Raw genomic sequence first — 18,539 nt, 5'->3', positions numbered from 1 at the left:
GGTGGCTAGAGCGTCCTCCCGCGCTCTGTCGCGCTGCAGGTGACGGCGCCCGGAGGCTGTCGGGAAGTAGGCGGGGTGACGTGGGATTGACGAGCTCAGCGGCGGGTTTGCCCAGATCAGTGGCTGGCTGCAGCTGGTGTGGGGGGCGGCCAGAGCTTGAGGTGGAGCGGGGCGGTGTGTGGCCGGGGCCATGACGGGCAATGCCGGGGAGTGGTGCCTCATGGAAAGCGACCCCGGGGTCTTCACCGAGCTCATTAAAGGATTCGGTGAGAGCCAAGGGACAGTCCTGGGCCGGGGGTCACGGGAGGAGGCCCAAGCTGGGCATGGAGTGGTTCTCTGCGGCCACCGCCGCCTCGTGTCTGAAGGGAGGCGACTCCAGAAACCTGGATCGCGGAGGTCTCTCGCCCCCTCCTCAGTCCTGGGCAGTCGCGTTTCCGCAGTAAATTTGAGAGCCACATCACGAGGGCAGGGATCGTATCTGTCTTGTGCGCTGTCGTATCCTCAGGACTCGGCACTCAATTACTTGTTAATTGACTGGAGCGCTCCCCGCCCCGCCCTTACGCACATACCCTTCCCTTTCCACCGTCGCTCCTCTGGGGCGCGTTCCCCTTACCCGGCAGGTGTGTCTAGATGCACGTTCTCAGGCCATCAGTCCTGCAGGAAAAGCTAGGGTGTGCCTCCTCGACGGTGGGGTGTGTATGGCCCAAGCCGCGCAGGAACCCGAGATTCTGGTTACTCAAAGCAGAACACCTGGAGTGTGTGAATCGCTCTGCGGACGTTCACACACGCTGACTGCATGGGACTGACGAGCCACTTGGCTAGTTCTTCTCCCTGCTCATTTTTTGGCTTCCGGTAAAGTGTGGTTTCTTGATCTAGTGCTCTAAACTAGAGGCCACATGCTTTCCTCAGGTTTTTTTCTGGCCGTGTTCCTTGTCCTACATCCTAAATAGTCAGCGTATTTGACTTTATATCCTTTCTTGTCCTTGTACCTATCCTTTTCTTTGGGCAGTAACTTTATTGCTACATTTCTTCAAGTATTAATTCTAGCTATTATGTTAAAACTTGTCCTCGGGATAAAAACTAAACGTTGATACAGATACTGTCTATTGTACGTAGCTGAATATTTGGAATATAATTTATCAAGCGTATATTGTTTACCTACTATATCTCAGGCACGCTTGTTGGGCTTGGGAATTCTCAATGTGAATAAACCATGACTGCTCTTCTAAAGATATGACCCTCAGGTTAATATGGTGTATCAATTGCTATGTTAGAGCATATGCAAAATGTTATGGGAACACACGTTACGGAAGAACACAGGCAAAGAAAAACAAAGTGTAGTAATGTTAAAGTATAGCCATAGGAAATAGCAAAGTGACGGAAAGCACGTAATGTAACAGACAAGAGGACTATTTGAATCTGAAGCTGAAAAGTAAACTGAGGCCAGATTGTATGCTGAGTTGTATAGTTTGTCACTGGGACCAAGGATATTGAATGCTGAAATGACATATATAATTAAAAGGGTTTAACTATGTGTAGTGTGCAGGGTGGAGTAGTATGAAGGGAAAGAAGCTAGAAGTCTCTTAAAATGGTTGGAATTAGTTGATTAGCTTGACATAAAGTAATGGGTTAAAGAGGAGTTGAGGTTGTTGCAGTAATTTTGCTCTATTTAAATCAACAGGACTGCTGACTGACTGGATGTAGGGGAAAGTGTGAAAATGACTCCATGGTTTCTAGCTTAAGTGGCTGGTGAAGCTTGATGAACAAGCTTGATGGACAAGAAAATGAATTCATTTTTGGATATTTAGTTTGAGATGTCTGCAGGTTTAGCCATAATATTTACTTTCAAAACCTTAACTATTATGACATACTAAAGTTAACTTTAAGAAATAGTATACTAGGCAAGTTTGTTTTTAAATTAATCCACTCCATTAACAGTTGTTATTTCAGTTCCGTATGTATAGAAAACTTAAAATTGAAAATGATTGAAAGTCGTGCATAAGAGAGTGATATGTAAATGTATCTTCTGCACTGGCACATATAAAAAGTGGAGCAATTGCTATTAATAGATTGGTTACATTAGCAGAAAAACTTTGCAAAAAGTTAAATGATGGAAATTGTATATCATCATCAGGTACTTCAAAGAGAAAATAAGTTTATTCCAAGCATTTCCATTTTTTTTCTTATCCAATTCATGGATTTAAAAAGCTTTTTGAAGTTCATTCTTTAAAAAGTGGACAATCTTACTGTGTTATGAATGCTATTGTCAATTTATTTTTAAAGTTTCTTCACTGGTGGGGAAAGTATTTGTGGTGTCAGTGAATATATAAATACAAGTTTTAGTGGAATATAACGTCATGGTAAAACAAGACTTTTTTGTTTTTTAAAGACTTATTTATTTGAGAGAAAGAGTGCATGCATGTGTGCAAGTGTGGGGAGGGGCAGAGGGAGAGAGAATCCTCAAGCGGACTCCCACCTCAGGCGGACTCCTGGATGAGCACAGAACCCAGTGCAGATGCGGAGCTCAGTCTCACGACCCTGAGATCATGACCTGAGCTGAAACCAAGAGTGGGCCACTTAACCGGCTGAGCCACCCAGGCGCCTCAAAAAACAAAGTTCTTATTAAGAAACTGATGGAGCAGAACTTAAACTTTTAATTGGTGTGGTACATACATAATTCATAAATGCACCAAAACAAACTATTATGGTCTACTGATTAAAAACAGAAGCTGTAAACTTCTGTTTCCAGCCAAAATGGAATAACAGGGACTGCATTTACTTTTCCTACAACAAATCAATGACCCCAACTTTTCATGTCAAGAAACTAGAAAAAGAAGAGCAAATGAAACCTGAAGTAAGCAGATGAAAGGAAATAATACAGATCAGAGTTGCAATTAGTAAAACAAAAAAGAAAAATAGTAGAGAAAATCAATGAAACAAAAAGCTGGTTTCTTAAAGATCAATAAAATGGATAAACCTCTAGTCAGCCTGATCAGAAAAAGGAGGAGAGGGGCGTTGGTAGAGCATGTGACTCTTGATCTCGGCGTTGTAAGTTTGAGCCCCATGTTGGGTGTAGAGATTGCTTAAAAATAAAATCTTAAAAAAAAAAAGAGACACCAATGACCAATATTAGAAGTAAGAGAGAGGATATCACTATAGATTTTATAGATTAAAAAGATAATAAGGGAGTATTCTAAACATTATGACCATAATTTGACAACTTGGGTGAAATGTATAAATTTCTTTAAAGACAAAAATTACCAAAACTCAAACAAGAATAGATAACCAGTATAGCCTTATATTTGTTAAATAAAATAAAATTATAATTTAAAATTTTCTCACAATGAAAACTAGCCAAAATTGCTTCACTGGTAAATTATTTCAAATATTTAAGGATTAAGTAATACCAATTCTACACAAACTTCCCCCCAAAAATGGAGAAGGAATTATTTCCCATCTCATTCTATGAGGGCCATCATTATCCTAACACCCAATCCAGACAAAGGCATTACAAGAAAAGTAAACTGCAGACCTAACTCCATCACCAACATATATATAAAAATTCTAAACAAAATTTCAGCAAATCAAATCTAATAGTATATTAAGTGGACAATATATCATGACTGAGTGGAATTTATCCTGGGAATTCAATGTTGGTTTAACATTTGAGATTCAATGTGATTTACCATATTAACAAACTAAGAAAAATATATGATTATCTCAATAGACACAAAAAGCATTTGATAAAATCCAACATCTGTTAAGAAATATGTACTATTATATTTTATCCTGTTTGCCAGCTAACGAGTTAGCCTGCCACTGTTTTATAAAGAATTGTATTATTGATAGATTGATAAAGAGATAAAGAATTGTATTACCTTTGGCACAGTAAGCAGCAGGGGATTCATGTTTGTTGTTGGTTCCTTTGTCCTACAGGTCCATGGGAGTGAAGGTGGATCCAGGTGGATGTTGCACACGTGGGTCTATGTCATAGCTAAGGAACCCTGAGCTTAGGGAACTCCCAATTTTATTAAAGAGGTTGCTAACAAACCTGATCTACCTTTAGCTTTAGGAAGATTCTATGGATAGCAAATAAGTCTTGTCTCTGCACCAGGAGGAGACGCTTTGTCTTTTAAGTTTGTTTATTAAAATAACGTCCTTGAAAAGGTAGTCCAGAACTCTCAGAAGACAAGCAGAAACAGGAGAAATTCATTGAAAATTGTTTTCCCACAAAATCCATTCTTGTTTTCTATACCAAACATGCCTTTCCCTCAGCTACTCTGATTTATTTGATCTGACCCACAGGGCTGGTACCAAATCTATTTAATTTACCTCTTGTAGTGTTTACATTAGAAAGCAGGTGGCTTTCTCCTTAAATTTTTGTATTGACTTTTCATCTTGGCTTAAGGCATGAACTCAGGTAGAGCAGGGTATTTTAGTGATTGCACGGACTCCTCCTGGGCTTGCAAGGAAGAAGTCTTGCAGAATTCCATCATCCACAACTCTGGCCCAGGAGTTGAGACAAATCTGAATGACTTTTGGGGCCAACATAGTGTTTCCTTGACAAGAAGGTTGGTTATCACTTCTCTTGAGGTATATGTTCCCTTGTTTTCAGGAGAGAGGCAAGTTAATGCCTGGCTTTCACACAAGAAGTAAAAGTATACTTAATGAGAGTGCACCTGGTACCCCTAGAAACAAGTATTTATAATCGTTGGAGCCCCCAAAATGGAACCCTCTCATTAGGGATACAAATTAACAGCTTTCCAACTTGAGGTTCCCAAATAGTTGAGTCTAGTCCTTGGTTTTGGAGTGCTTGCCTGGAGTGCCCACCACAATCCACTTTTTCCTGTTTGGTCACATCACTAACTAACATGAAATGACACGATTAAGGAAGATATCTGGGACTATTTTTTTTGTAGGAGGTACAGAAGCTGGGGCCATGCCTTTACTTCTGGTAGACTTGGTGAGGTTAGGGGATTGGAAGATAGCATTAAATTTAAATTTAAGGCACTGGCAACAGTTAGGGAGGGCCCCACCAGGGTATTTTTCTTGGGGAGAAATGCTCCAGGTATATTTTTAAGAGAATTAATTTTGAAATTAGTTTTTGAATAGAACTATTTTATGGAGCCATCATAAAATCACACATCATTGTATCATGATGCAAATGTGTTTGTCAATACGTAAATATTTTAAACAAATTTAAATTTAGTACTTTCTTTCATTTTGGAGTAGTGTTCCAGTTTGGATGACAGATTCTATGGTCATCCTATTTAAGACCCAGTTCAATTATCCAGGAAAGTTTCTCTGATCAGCAAATGTAAGAATGGTCTCTCCTACCTCTTAACTTCCAGAAGGCTCTCCACTGTACCTTTCATATGCAAATTATGTATGCTGCATTGTCTTTGAATTTTACATACTTGTTTCCTACTAGCTGTGAAGCCCTTTCCCTCCTTTGCTCCTTCCTTCCCTCCCTGCCTCCCTCCCTCCCTCCCTTCCTTCTTTCCTTCCTTCCTTCCTTCCTTCCTTCCTTCCTTCCTTCCTTCCTTCCTCTAACCCCAGTGTGGGGCTGGAATTTAGGACCCTGAGATAAAGAGTAACAGGCTCTACTGACTGAACCAGCCAGGCGCCCCCTAGTTGTGATGTTCATTCGTTCATTCATTCATTCGTTCATTTTGGCGCCCCCTAGTCCTGATGTTCATTTATTTATTTATTTATTATTTATTATTTATTCATTCATTCATTCATTCATTCATTCGCTTCCTTGCTCACTTGCCAGAGAGAGAGACAGCGAGAGAGGGAACACAAGCAGGGGGAGTGGGAGAGGGAGAAGCAGGCCTCCTGCCCAGCAGAGAGCCCGACCTGGGGCTGGATCCCAGGACCGTGGGATCATGACCCGAGCTGAAGGCAGACGCCCAACGACTGAGCCACCCAGGTGCCCCTAGTTGTGATGTTCTTAAGTACTGTGACAATAGTTTATTTTCTGTCCTTGCCAGGGCCTAGTACTATGCTTGGCACATAGAAGGTGTTTGTAAAATACCAACATTTTGTTAACTTTTTAAAGCCTCCCCCCACCCTGCCCCCATCTTTTTACTTAATATATGTTAGGGAGTCTGCATTAGGGGATTCTTTATATTTAGTGTTTAATAATGTATACCTCACAAGAATTGTGTGGATTGGATGAAGCAGGGAGTAGGAATACCCTTGTTTTTTACACAAGGAAAGTGATGCTCAAAAACATTATGTTCTTGCTCAAGGTTAAGAATATAAGGCAGTGCTGGGATTGGAACCCAGGTCTCTTGAATCACTGCTTTTTTCTCTTTCCTATACCATGCATTATTTGAAATTGAGTGTACATAAGGGGATTATTAGATATTGAATGTATATAAGGAGATGGATACTAAGAGTTGAATACAATGTTTTCTTTACAGAAAGAGGTGTGTGTGTGTTTAGCATAAGGTTGTTTAAACAGGTGTGACCACTTGAAATTCAGCCTATGCAGATTTTGGGACACGTTTATTCAATGGGTTTTTGTTGTTGTTTTAGTATGATATGTGCAGTGTTTTAATGTTTGACCTCTTTATAATTGATTTCCAATAGCAGTAACCAGTGTTAACAGTTGCATTAGTGGACACCTGGGTGGCTCAGTTGATTAAGCGTCTGTCTTTGGCTCAGGTCATGATCCCAGGGTCCTAGGATCGAGTCCCGCATTGGGCTCCTTGCTCATCAGGGAGCCTGTTTCTTCCTCTGCCTGCCACTCCCCCTGCTTGTGCATGCTCGCTCTCTCTCTGACAAATTAAAAAAGAAAAAGAATCGTCTCCGGGATGCCTGGGTGGCTCATTGGGTTAATCGTCTGCCCTTGGCCCAGGTCATGATCCCAGAGTCCTGGGATCAAGTCCCATATTGGGCTCCTTGCTCAGCAAATACCCTGCTTCTCCCTCTTCCTGCTGCTCCCCCTGCTTGTGTGCACGCTTTCTCTTTTTGCCTAGCAAATAAATAAATAAAATCTTTAAAAAAAACCCCAAAGAACAATTCCATTAGTGTCCTTTCGTGCCCTTTTCAACACTCATATAAATATAGGTTCACACTTACAAGGCTTTTTCCTCCAGCTTCCTATATGTGAATGTCTAGCAACATGTTTTCTACTACAGACAACCTAGTAACTCTCCCTTGTACATATGTTTAATACGAGAGTAGGTACTTAATAGGTATTTGCTGAATAGAGCAAATTGAGTCCTGGGATGGTATGAATGCCCAAAGTCATGGAGTTGGTTGACCCACCTGTTTTTTTCCTCCCCATGTCAAAGGCTTCTCTAGCTTTTACTTGAAAATATCTGGAATATTAAAAAGTGTCCAGACTTTGGGACCAGATGTGGGTTTTAATTTTTTAGCATATACTAACTGTAGTGAATTTAGGCAAGCCACTTAACATCCCTAAGCTACTTTTGTATAATACTTGCCTTGCAGTGATTAGGGAAATGCATTTAAAGCAGTTTACAGATAAAAGGCATGGTAAATATGGCTGGTTTTTGTTTTGTGATAATATATTAATTAACTGTTAGTAAGCCCTTATAGGGTGCCAGGCACTGTATTAAATGTATCTCATGCATACTAAATTATCTCATTGATTCCTCATAACAACTCCCTAAGTATGAGGAACAGAGAGGTTAAATGGTCATATAGCTAGTAAATGGAGGAGCCGGGATCCAAACCCTGGCATTTTTGAAGCCAACATCTTAACCAGTACACTCTTACTATGATACATCTACTAGGACAGGGTTTCTCAACCTTGGCAGTGTTGACAATTTGGGCCAGATAATTCTTTGCTGTTGGTGGCTGTCCTGTGCGGTGTAGGATGTTTAGCATCTCTGGCCTCTATCCATTAGATGCCAAGGCCTTCCCACTGGTGACAGTAGTGACAGTAAAAATGTCTCCAGACATTGTAAAGTATTTCCCAGGCAGCAAGGTGGGGGCAAAAAACATCACCTGATTGAGAAACACTGTCCTAAGGAAGGGTATGTTTGGGGGACTCTGAGGTAGTTGAAAATAAAATTATATTAAAGACAGTATAGAATTGGAATTTAGGAAAAGGGTCAGAACTAAACATGTGATATGAAAGTTACTGTTAAATGGTATTTATTACCACTTAAAAAAATTGTCTAGTTAAGAAGAGGGTCAAGAGCAGAGCTAGGCAAACGGCAGTTGAGTGAAAAGAGCAGATGCAGAAGAGACAGATTGAGACTGAGAAGTCTTGGGGTGGTGTTTCAGTGAAAACAAACTCTTGAAAATTCTTTAAATTATGAAAGGAATATACTCCCATTATAAATAATTAAGAAGTAGTAAAGGAAGTAAAAAGATATGGCTGTGAGCTTTATCAGTTTTACCATTTTAATTTGTCTTGTCTCATTGTCCCTAAATGTGCATTTCTTTCACTTAGTATTTTATTTAATGGTGAAGGAAAAAAAGAGTTATTTTGTTTTCTAAAGAAATAATTTCTTATTTCAGGTTGCCGAGGAGCCCAAGTAGAAGAAATATGGAGTTTAGAGCCTGAGAATTTTGAAAAATTAAAGTAAGTATGATCTTAGTTGTGTTAAAAATAATATGTCTGTACTTTAAGCAGACTGTTGTCTGTTTATTTTACTTGGATTGCTACGGGCTGATTACATCATCTCCTTTAAGTCTTTCTTTGATCTTGTGAGATAGGTATTATTACTCTATTTTATAACCCAGACCTGAGACTCAGATATAATTAACTTTTAAAGGATTAAAAACTAAGTCTCTGTAACTCCATATCAGAATTGGTTGATTGTTTTTTTTACAATATTCACTTATAGATCAATAGGGTTAGATCGTAGAACACATTTTAACATTAAAAACGTGACTAATAGGTTAGTCTACAAAAACATATTTAGTAGATAACATATATGAATAGTAATTCAGAACTTGTCTATATATTATCACATCGCTTCTTGGGGAGGTTACAGTTCAAATTCCAAATTTAGATGCCAGGGAGTATCTTCCTTTTCCCCCATCCTTCTAGCTAGAGACTCTCTGAGACTCCCCTTACCTTCAACCTCCATGCCCCCAAGCATTGACCCTGTATTGTAAATAGAGGGCTAGAGGAATTTTCATTGGAGGGAGAATTCTTGGATTCTTGGAATGTGACAGAGAGTAGGCTTCTAAAGGGGAAATGGGGATTGCAGTGATATAGCTACTGTTTTTAATAGTAAAGAGATCATTTGCTTCCCCCTACTTTCCCCTTCCCCACAGAAAGAGCAATGACTTGAAATGAAATAAGGGATTAATTCTGGCTGAGTAATCAGGAAAGGTTAATTAAAAATGCATCATTTGAACTGTCTTCAAAGGATAGGAATGGGTCTTGTTGCATGGAAGACAGTTATAAGAGACTGAAGAGAATCCTAAAGTGTGATTTAATGTTTCATGGGCAACAAGAGTTCCTTTAGGAAAGTGGATGACTTAATTATGTATAAGATGGTAGCATCCATTCATACTGCAGTTTGACAATTTTTCATGAATCCAACAATTATATAAAGATGACTTAATATATTTTGTAATATATATGCTATAAACCATTTATCTATAAACATCCCACATGGACTTTATTCATATAGATTAGAATTCAGTCTAGGGTTAACAGCTTCTTTTAGTTTTGCTATGTTCTTATTTTTAGTTTTTAAGTGAAGTGATACAAGGCGGAAGTGAATAATCCAGATTTGACAATAAACCTTCCATTATAATTATTTGGTTTGTAGGTTTGTGTAATTTTAAGGTTTATTAGCCATGTCATAGGCAACATTCTAGTGACTGTGAATAGCAATAGAAATCTTAAATAGTTTTCTCAAACTTAATTTTGTTGCAATGTATTTGTTAAGTAGCTGCTAAAATGTAATGTATTGACAGCGTGTTCACAAAGAAGCAGGATTTGGTGTCACTAATTTGTATTTTATTTTGTAGGCCAGTTCATGGGTTAATTTTTCTTTTCAAGTGGCAGCCAGGAGAAGAACCAGCCGGCTCTGTAGTTCAGGACTCCAGACTTGACACAATATTTTTTGCCAAGCAGGTATGGTCCTTGGATACTCTGAAGTCTTGAGAGCAATCCTTTCTATAAACAGAACTCTATTTCACTTTTGTGTTTTTGGTGTAGCAGTCCACAAGCTTTTTTGTCTTAGGACCCCTTTACATTCTCAAAAATTACTGAGATCTCCAAAGAGCTTCTCTGTTTATATGGATTATATTTATCAATATTTATTATATTAGACATTAAGACTGAGACATTTTGAGAATATTAATTGATTTTAAAAAACAGTAAATGCATTACATGTTAACATAAATAACACATTTTTTAGTGAAATACAATCACACTTACCAAAATAAAAAAATAGCAAGAAACTTTACATTTACGTTTTACATTGTTTTACATTTTTGCAGATCTAATATCTGGCTTTATAGCAGAGAGCTGGATTCTCCTATCTGCTTCTTTATTCAGTCTGTTGCAGTATTTTTGTTTTGTTTTGTTTTTGGTTGAAGTATATGAAGAAAATTCAGTTTCACACATATGTGTAGTTGGAAAGGGAGGAGTATTTTAATATCTTTTTATATCAGAGAATTATGGATATTCTTTGATATCAAAACTCCAAAAATGTTGCTTTCATAAAGGTTAGTTGCAGTGTGAAATCTGAAACCACATCAATGAACTTTATTCTTTATTATATTAAAATTCTTTGGTTTATCTTGTTCTGCAAATGGATCTTTTACTCATGTAGAATTTGATAATATGGTGCATTGGTCATTTTGAAAGTTCACTGACTTATACAGATCTTCTAAATGTTGACACATTTGATTACATACATTATCAACAAGTCACATGTGTATCATCAGAAAAGTTGTTAAGTATCATGAAACTTTTAAACTCACAGTGGGTTAAGTATCATGACACTTTTAAACTAACAGTGGAGGATCTTAGTCTTACCAAATTCTGATTTTCACTTGAAAGTTCAAATTTTGTCAAAAAAACCCAAATACTGTCAGGTATATTCTTTGAAGTAACAGTTTTATTTCACTCAATTCAAAGAAAAATATCTGCCACATACCCTGTTTGGACAACTGTATTTGTCTGCCATTTGTGTTTTCAAGTGAAAAAGATGTTCCAAGGTAAAAGCAGCCAACCTAGCTCACAACTCAATCATCCTACTGCCTTCCCTTGAAATGACTAGCATATTTTGTTCTGCAAAGTGCTTTATTTGTGCTGCCTATTTCATTTGATAGAATATTAAAGACTTATACTTCAGATTTTAATAAAAATAACTTTTACTGCTTCATTAAAGACAGTCTTCAGTAAACCTGGCTTTTTTTTTTTTTTTAAACTATCTGTGTCAATCAAACAGTTTAATGCCACTGCCCAGATTGGTGCTAAAATACCAGCAGTATTATGTAGCATTGCTATTATACTATCAGTGCAAATATGAAAGCAGGGAAGAAGGCAAAACTGTCTTTAAATTATTAAGGAAACAATTTTTGAGCTCATGAACCCCTTGAGAAGTGTCTTAGGAATTCCGAGGGGTCCATGGACCACACTTGAGAATTGCTGTTCTAGTATATACAGTGAAGTGTTGAATATTATTAGATGCCTCCATACATTTGGTCCATTTTTGGAAAAGCTGAAAAAGAAAATGATAAAAGAGGTTTGATTAATGTTTAAAATCTAAGCTAAATATGATGACATTTGTTTGAAAATTACACTTATTTCTGAGACTCAAAAAACTTCTTAGGATAATCTATTTAACCTTTAGAAAGGTTGAAAATAGGGGCACCTGGGTGGCTCAGTCGTTAAGCATCTGCCCTGGGATCAAGCCCTGCATCGGGCTCCCTGCTCCGCGGGAGGCCTGATTTTCCCTCTCTCACTCCCCCTGCTTGTGTTCCCTCTCTCCCTGTGTCTCTCTGCCAAATAAATAAATAAAATCTTAAAAAAAAAAAAAGGTTGAAAATAAAACTGCTGATTCTCGTTACTGCCCTTTTGGATCAAGCCTTTGCTATTCAACTTAGTAACTTGTTTTCCCTTTTTCTCTTACTACTTCTTTCCATTTTCCCCCAACTTTTTAAAATTGAGTGTTTTTTTAGAGAAATTAGTACTTTCTTCTTTTTACTTTAAAGGTTTAGAGAACATTATTGTGTATTTTTTTCTGATAGCAGAACGTAAAGTACAGAAATAGATAGTGATAAAAGTATCTTTGTAATCCCACACCCATCTCTACTAACCACTTTTAATGGTTTGACTCATTCATTTAATTAACAAGTAGTTATTGAGCATCCACTTTGTGCTAGGCATTGTTTTAGGTACTAGGGGTATAATGGTGAATAAGACAGGCATGTGTCTTCTTAGTTTCAACAATAATGAAAACAATACCAACAGTAACTAACCTTTACCATTCTTATTGTGTATCTGATATTGTGCTTTAGAAATATTTATTTAATCCTTGCAACAACTCTGTAAGGTTATTATCCTAATGTCGCAGATGAAGAAATTGAGACCTGGAAAAATTAACTTATTTTTCAGAGGTCACACAGAATTTAAACCCAGGTCTAAAACACAGGTTTGTGATTCCACATGTTATACTACCTCCCACATTGTCTTTTTATATGCTAACACATTCTCATAATTTTCTTACTAAAACTGGATTGTTATACAAAATATTTTGTATCTTTTTTCACTTAATGTTAAAAGTCTGACCCTGTTCCATTTCCATACACATAATAGTATTAGCTAACATTTTCTGAAGGCTTATTAGATACTTCCATATGTATTATTTTTTATGTATTAATTTATGTATAGTAGCTGATACAACAATGCTTTGTGGTTTTATAGATTCCTTATTATTTCACAGATGTGGAAACTGAATCCCAGAGAGCTTATGAAACTTGCCCAGGTTATGCAGCTAGTCATTGACAGTGCTGGAGTATAGGCTCAGGCACTGTAGCTCTGAAGTTTATGCTCTTGACCACATGACAACGTTGCCTCTTTTAAAAGTATTCTTGGTGTAAATGTCCTATAATTTATTTAACTAATCTCTTCATGATCAACATTTTGAGTTTCTAGTTACTTTTCTAACACAAATAATTTATACATTTATATATAACTATATAATTTATATATTACTTGTACTGATGTATTATTGTACAACAATAATTATAATTTCAAAACCACAGTTTGTGATTTTCAAGATCTCGATAGTAGAGAAAAAGTAGGAGACAGGTAATTTTAAAAGCCCTTCAGGTGTTTTTTCTCCTTTTAAAGAAAGGTTTTATATTTTAAGTTCTATGAATATATATATTCATTTTACAAAATTTAAGCATTGTAACTATATGATATAGGAAATTAAAGTCCCTTATAATCCCTGCTTCAGAGATAACCACTGAAAATGATCTATATTCTTCCGGATTTTTTCTGTGTATATGTGTGCATTTAATTTCTTCCACACTAAATTGTGAACTTGGGAGTCTGGGCTTTTGTTTCTATGTACAGTCCTTGGCGCATAGTAGATATCCAATAAATGTAGACTGAGCTCTTCATCTCTAAGAATATTACAATTAACACTAGTATTCACTAACACTACGGCATTAATGATTTATAGAGGTCTAAGTATTTTTAAGGTAAAAGAAAGTACTCTAAAGAAAAATGGTACTAGGGTTTGAATTTGTGATATTTTTCTGGGTCTGTATTTTTTTAGGTCTGTCTTTCTGTCTTAACTATAATTTAATGTTTTATTTGTATTATTCCTGCCATGTTTATTAATGTCTAGGATTAGTGATTTTCCAATAATACTGGGTGTTTTTTGTACTGTATTATCTCAATAGTTCTTAGTGAACGGACAGATCAGTAATTTCCCAATAGTATCTTTTAGTCTTTTTAGTGTATGCCTCCTATAAGCCTATGCCAGAAACTTTGCATTGCATAAATATAAAATCCCTAATTCTAGGCTTCAAGAACTAATAATTTTATCCAGGAGTCTCCTATTTTCAGAAATTGTAATTAAAATTATATTTATTTATGATAGAGTTCATAAATATTAACTAAGTATATAGTTTTGGTCTTTATGGGTGGAATCGCACCAATTTAGAGAGGTAATAGTAAAACTGACTGTCTTAAGCTGGTCATACACTCTAATTGTAGGAATGCATGTACACGGATGACTGATTAATAAAGTATTGAGAAAAGAATCTCGTAATTATAATTTGTGGGTAGGAAATGACATTTTGGTAATACTTCTCTGCAAAACATCATTGTCTTGTTATCATTTTTCACTGATTTACTTGCTAAGATTGTACTTGCTAAGTTTGTACTGGGTTTGTCTATCTATTCAGCCTTCCAGGAAAGGATGATTGCCTACAATGTGCCAGATACTCTGCTAGGTGCTTGAAGAATGAAAAACAGTCATAATCCCTTCCCACAAGGTGCTTAGAGTTTAGTTGAAGAGATTGGTTTTAATCAATGAAATACAAAATTATGGTGATGATAAGTACTAAGTAGAGTGAAATGACAACCATATCATACTGTGAAGTTTGAAAACAATCTGAGACCACCCTCACTTCGAACACCAACTACAGAATTCAGGTTCCCCAAGCCACCCTCACTTCTGACAATTACAAATTTGGGGGGTCCCCAAAACCACCCTCAGTTTCTGTAATTTGCCAGAAAAACTTCATAGACCTTATTGAAAGCTGTTATAGTTACAGTTATGATTTAATACAGTGAAAGATACAGATTAAATTCAGCCAAGGGAAGAGATGGATGGGGCAGAGTCTGGGAAATTTCCTTGCTGAGAGCTTCCAGTTGTCTTCTAACAATAGAGTCACAGATGGCACTAACTTTCCTGGTAACCATATGTGACAGTATATACAGAGCATTGTCATCCAGAGAATCTCAACCAATTCTTGGTATCCAGAGTTTTTTTTTTTGGCCTCAGTCTCATAGACCTGGCTGACCACCCAATGTGGCTGACTTCAGTCTCCAGTCACCTTGGAGGTTGAGCTGATACTGTTGACCCAAAATTCTACCCGAAATCACAGTGTTAGACTACCTTTGTGGACCATATGCCCAGGTAAACAAAGATGCTCTTATGAGGCCTGGCTTTTCAAGAGCTTAGGGTTTAGCTCCCAGGAGCCAAGGGCAAAGGTAAGGCCTCTTTTTGGGCAAGATTAAGTTTTTTATTATATATATATAAAATGGGACTTGACCCCTTTAGGGAGATCTGAGAAAACTCTGAGAAAGTGACGGTTCAGCTGAAGTCTAAAGGTTAAGTAGGTGTTAAATGGGGGAAAGAGGTTGAAGATCATCCCAGATTAGTAACAGCTTTATAGCAAAAGGGAGTAAGACGTAAAATGCACTAAAAGAAGGCCAGTGTAACTGACATATACAGAGCAGGGGGCAGGTGGCATGAGATGTGAGGCTGAACAGGCAGCATGTTAATCAGAATTAGGTACAGTTAGGTGTAGAGACACAATGGTTTATAAGAAATAGAAGTTTTTCTCTTTCACTTCCAAGAACTGTCGGGATTACAGGCTCTTTTGTTTTGTTCCTTTGTGTGTGGATTCTATTCTAAAGATTACTTCGCGGCCCAAGATGGTTGTTGGAGTTTTAGCCATTCTATCTTAATTCCACATTCCAGAAAGCAGAAAGAGGATGACAGCACACTTCTCTCCTTTTATGGACATTTTCTAGAATTTGCCAATGTCACATACTTAATTCTCTCTGGCCAGAACTCAGTCACATTGCTGTACTTAGCAGCAAAGGAGAGTGGGAAAGTTGTCTTCATTCCAGGTGGTCATGAACCCAGATAAAATTTGGGTACTTAATTTATATGGAAGAAGGAGAAGGTGGTTATTAGAGAATATCAGCCTTCTGCCAAATATGCTGACAGAGGTCATATCATGCACTGTATTTTAGGCCATGATTGAGGCTTTTTGTCTGTATCCTAAGAGTAATAGAAGGTTATTGAAGTGCTTAAAGAAGTATGACACGATCAGATTTTTATTTAGAAGAGATTCCCTTTGGCTATAGTGTGAAGAATGCATTTGAGGAGGAGACAGTGGTGTAGAATATGACTAGTTATCAGGAGGCTTTTGCAGAAGTACATGCAAAAGTAGATGAAAGACTGGTGGTAGAGATGAATATGAACAGATTTGAATAATACTTAGTAGATAAAGTAGTTAGCACCCTTAATGTGTAATGGATTGGATGTGGGGATGAAGGAGGAAGACATAGCAATCAATGATGATGCCTGTTTTTTTTCTTTTTTAAAAAAATCCATCTTCAGGTACATGGAATGGGATTATGATAATCCTTGATTGATGACACACACTCATGACTCCTGTTTATTTGTTTATTTCATAATTTTAAGTACTATGTTAAGCACCTAAGAACTCACCAACCAAGTAAACTTCATCTATTATTTCCTTCTCTCTCACCCACTGTTCAACATAACTCTCATTCTCCCTCCCTCCATTCCTTGTAATCTTTCCTGTTGAATTTGGTATATCATTTCCTTGCTTTTTTTAAAGAATTTATTTATTTGAGAGAGAGAGAGTTTGAGCAGGAGAGAGAGGGAGAGAGAATCTGAAGTAGACTCAGCACTGAGCACAGAGCCAGACTTGGGGCTCGTTGCGAGATCATGACCTGAGCCAAAACCAAGAGTCAGCCAGGCAACCCCCTTGCTTTCTCTTTTTATGTATTTTTTGTAATCCTAAAAAGGGTGTATGTATGTAAAATTTTGGCTAGATAAAAAGTATTATGCTTATCAATTGAGAAAAGAGGCAGTGCTGAAATAAAATAAAAGCATTTATTTGGGGTCTCAAAATTGCAGTTGGGAAGCAGAGATTTGGGTAGCAATCCAAATTGTGTTCCCTAGGGAATGAAAATCACGGGGTTTATTATTTATTTATTTATTTATTTATTTATAAATATTTTATTTATTTATTTGGCACCGAAAGACAGAGCAAGAGAGGGAATACAAGCAGGGGGAGTGGGAGAGGGAGAAGCAGGCTTCCCTTGGAGCAAGGAGCCCAACACGGGGCTCGATCCCAGGACCCTTGGATCATGACCTGAGCCGAAGGCAGATGCTTAACGACCGAGCCACCCAGGTGCCCCGAAAATCAAGGGTTTTAAAAGACAAAAGGAATGTTTGTATGTGTTGTTTACAAAGAATTTTTATTGGTGTTGGCTCACAGAAAACTAATCTTGACTGAATATAATTGGTTGCTAAGGCTTTCACTAAACAAAGTCTTACTGTAGCAAGTTGCAGGTGTATGGGCAGAGGCCTTGGAATTTATTCCCTTTTGCCCATTCAAAGTTCGTGGTTTTATTCTGTGAGGATGTGCATAAAGCCCATTTCCTTATTGGCCTCCTGGCTCCATTTTATTTTATTTTATTTGTTTAATAAAACAAGGAGCCTGAGGCGGGACTCAGTCTCAGGATCCTGGGATCATGACCTGATCTGAAGGCAGATGCTTAACCAACTGAGCCACCCAGGCATCCCTCATGGCTCCACTTTAAAACCCCTTGACATAAGTGATTCATTTCATTTCATCTCTCACATCCTCTGTGTGATTTTGGGGGACTGACTTTTTTTTTGTTTTTTTAAGATTTTGTTTATTTATTTGACAGCGGGAGAGGGAATACAAATAAGGGGAGTGGGAGAGGGAGAAGCAGGCCTCCAGCCAGGCAGGAAGCCCCGATGCAGGGCTCGATCCCAGGACTCCTGGGGGGACTTACTTTTTGACTTAATATTATATCTTTAAGATTCTTCTATAACTTGTTCATCATAGTATTTCCTTTATTTTGCATGCTGTATAATATCAACTGCATGAACAGGCTGGGTTTATTTACTTACTCTTCCTAGGTTGGCATTTGGGTTTTACATGAGTTACTATGAATTGTGTGGCCATAAACATTTTTCTACATACATGTCTGCTGTTGTATATGTGCAGATTTCTTCTGGTGTATACCTAGAAGTAGAATTGACTACTTCATGTGATACATAAATGTATCAAAATGTTTTCTGAAGTAGATGCTCCAATTACACTCCCATTAGCAATATCTGAGTAACTGTGTAGCCACATGCTCTGATGTGGTATTGTCAGGCCTTTTTAATTTTTGCCAGCCTGCTCGTCCTAAAATGGTACTTCATTGTGGTCTTGGTTTATGTGTGCTTGGACACTAATCATTTTGAAAGTAGCCATATGTGTTTCTTCTCTGAAATTTCTATTTATTTTTCTTTTTCTTTGGGGTGAATCGTGCTTTTCTTTTTGATTTGTATGAGTTGTTTATGTATTCTTGATATTGCTTCTTCAAGTTGGCACCTTAATGTTTTACCTGGGTGTCTTTTGATGAATAGAATTTTATATTTTAGAGCCAGTGCTTTTTGTATCTTGTTTAAGAAATTGTTATCTGTGTGAAATTGTAAATGATATTTACCTATGTATTTAAATTTTAATTTTTGACATCTATGTCCATAATTCATTGGGAGTTG

General features: G+C 37.4%; 1 protein-coding gene across 2 annotated transcripts in view; it reads left to right on the top strand.

Annotated features, from left to right (window-relative positions):
* The first annotated feature begins 80 nt into the window (after positions 1-80).
* The window catches only part of UCHL5 (ubiquitin C-terminal hydrolase L5), a 43,124-nt gene continuing 24,665 nt past the window's right edge, over positions 81-18,539 (top strand). For both annotated transcript variants that reach the window (XM_028104671.2, XM_028104670.2), the window contains exons 1-3: positions 81-266; positions 8,503-8,566; positions 9,973-10,078. In XM_028104671.2, coding sequence (XP_027960472.1) covers positions 191-266; positions 8,503-8,566; positions 9,973-10,078 — 246 coding nt within the window. In that variant the 5' untranslated portion in view covers positions 81-190. The remainder of the gene's footprint in view (positions 267-8,502; positions 8,567-9,972; positions 10,079-18,539) is intronic.

The sequence above is a fragment of the Eumetopias jubatus genome, unplaced genomic scaffold (genome assembly GCF_037043125.1).
Source record: "Eumetopias jubatus isolate StellerSeaLion01/CBP00866 unplaced genomic scaffold, mEumJub1_p1.0 scaffold_12, whole genome shotgun sequence".
NCBI classification, from domain to species: Eukaryota; Metazoa; Chordata; class Mammalia; order Carnivora; family Otariidae; genus Eumetopias; species Eumetopias jubatus.
Note: the sequence above shows the minus strand (reverse complement) of the source record. Positions and strands in the feature narration are given on the sequence as shown.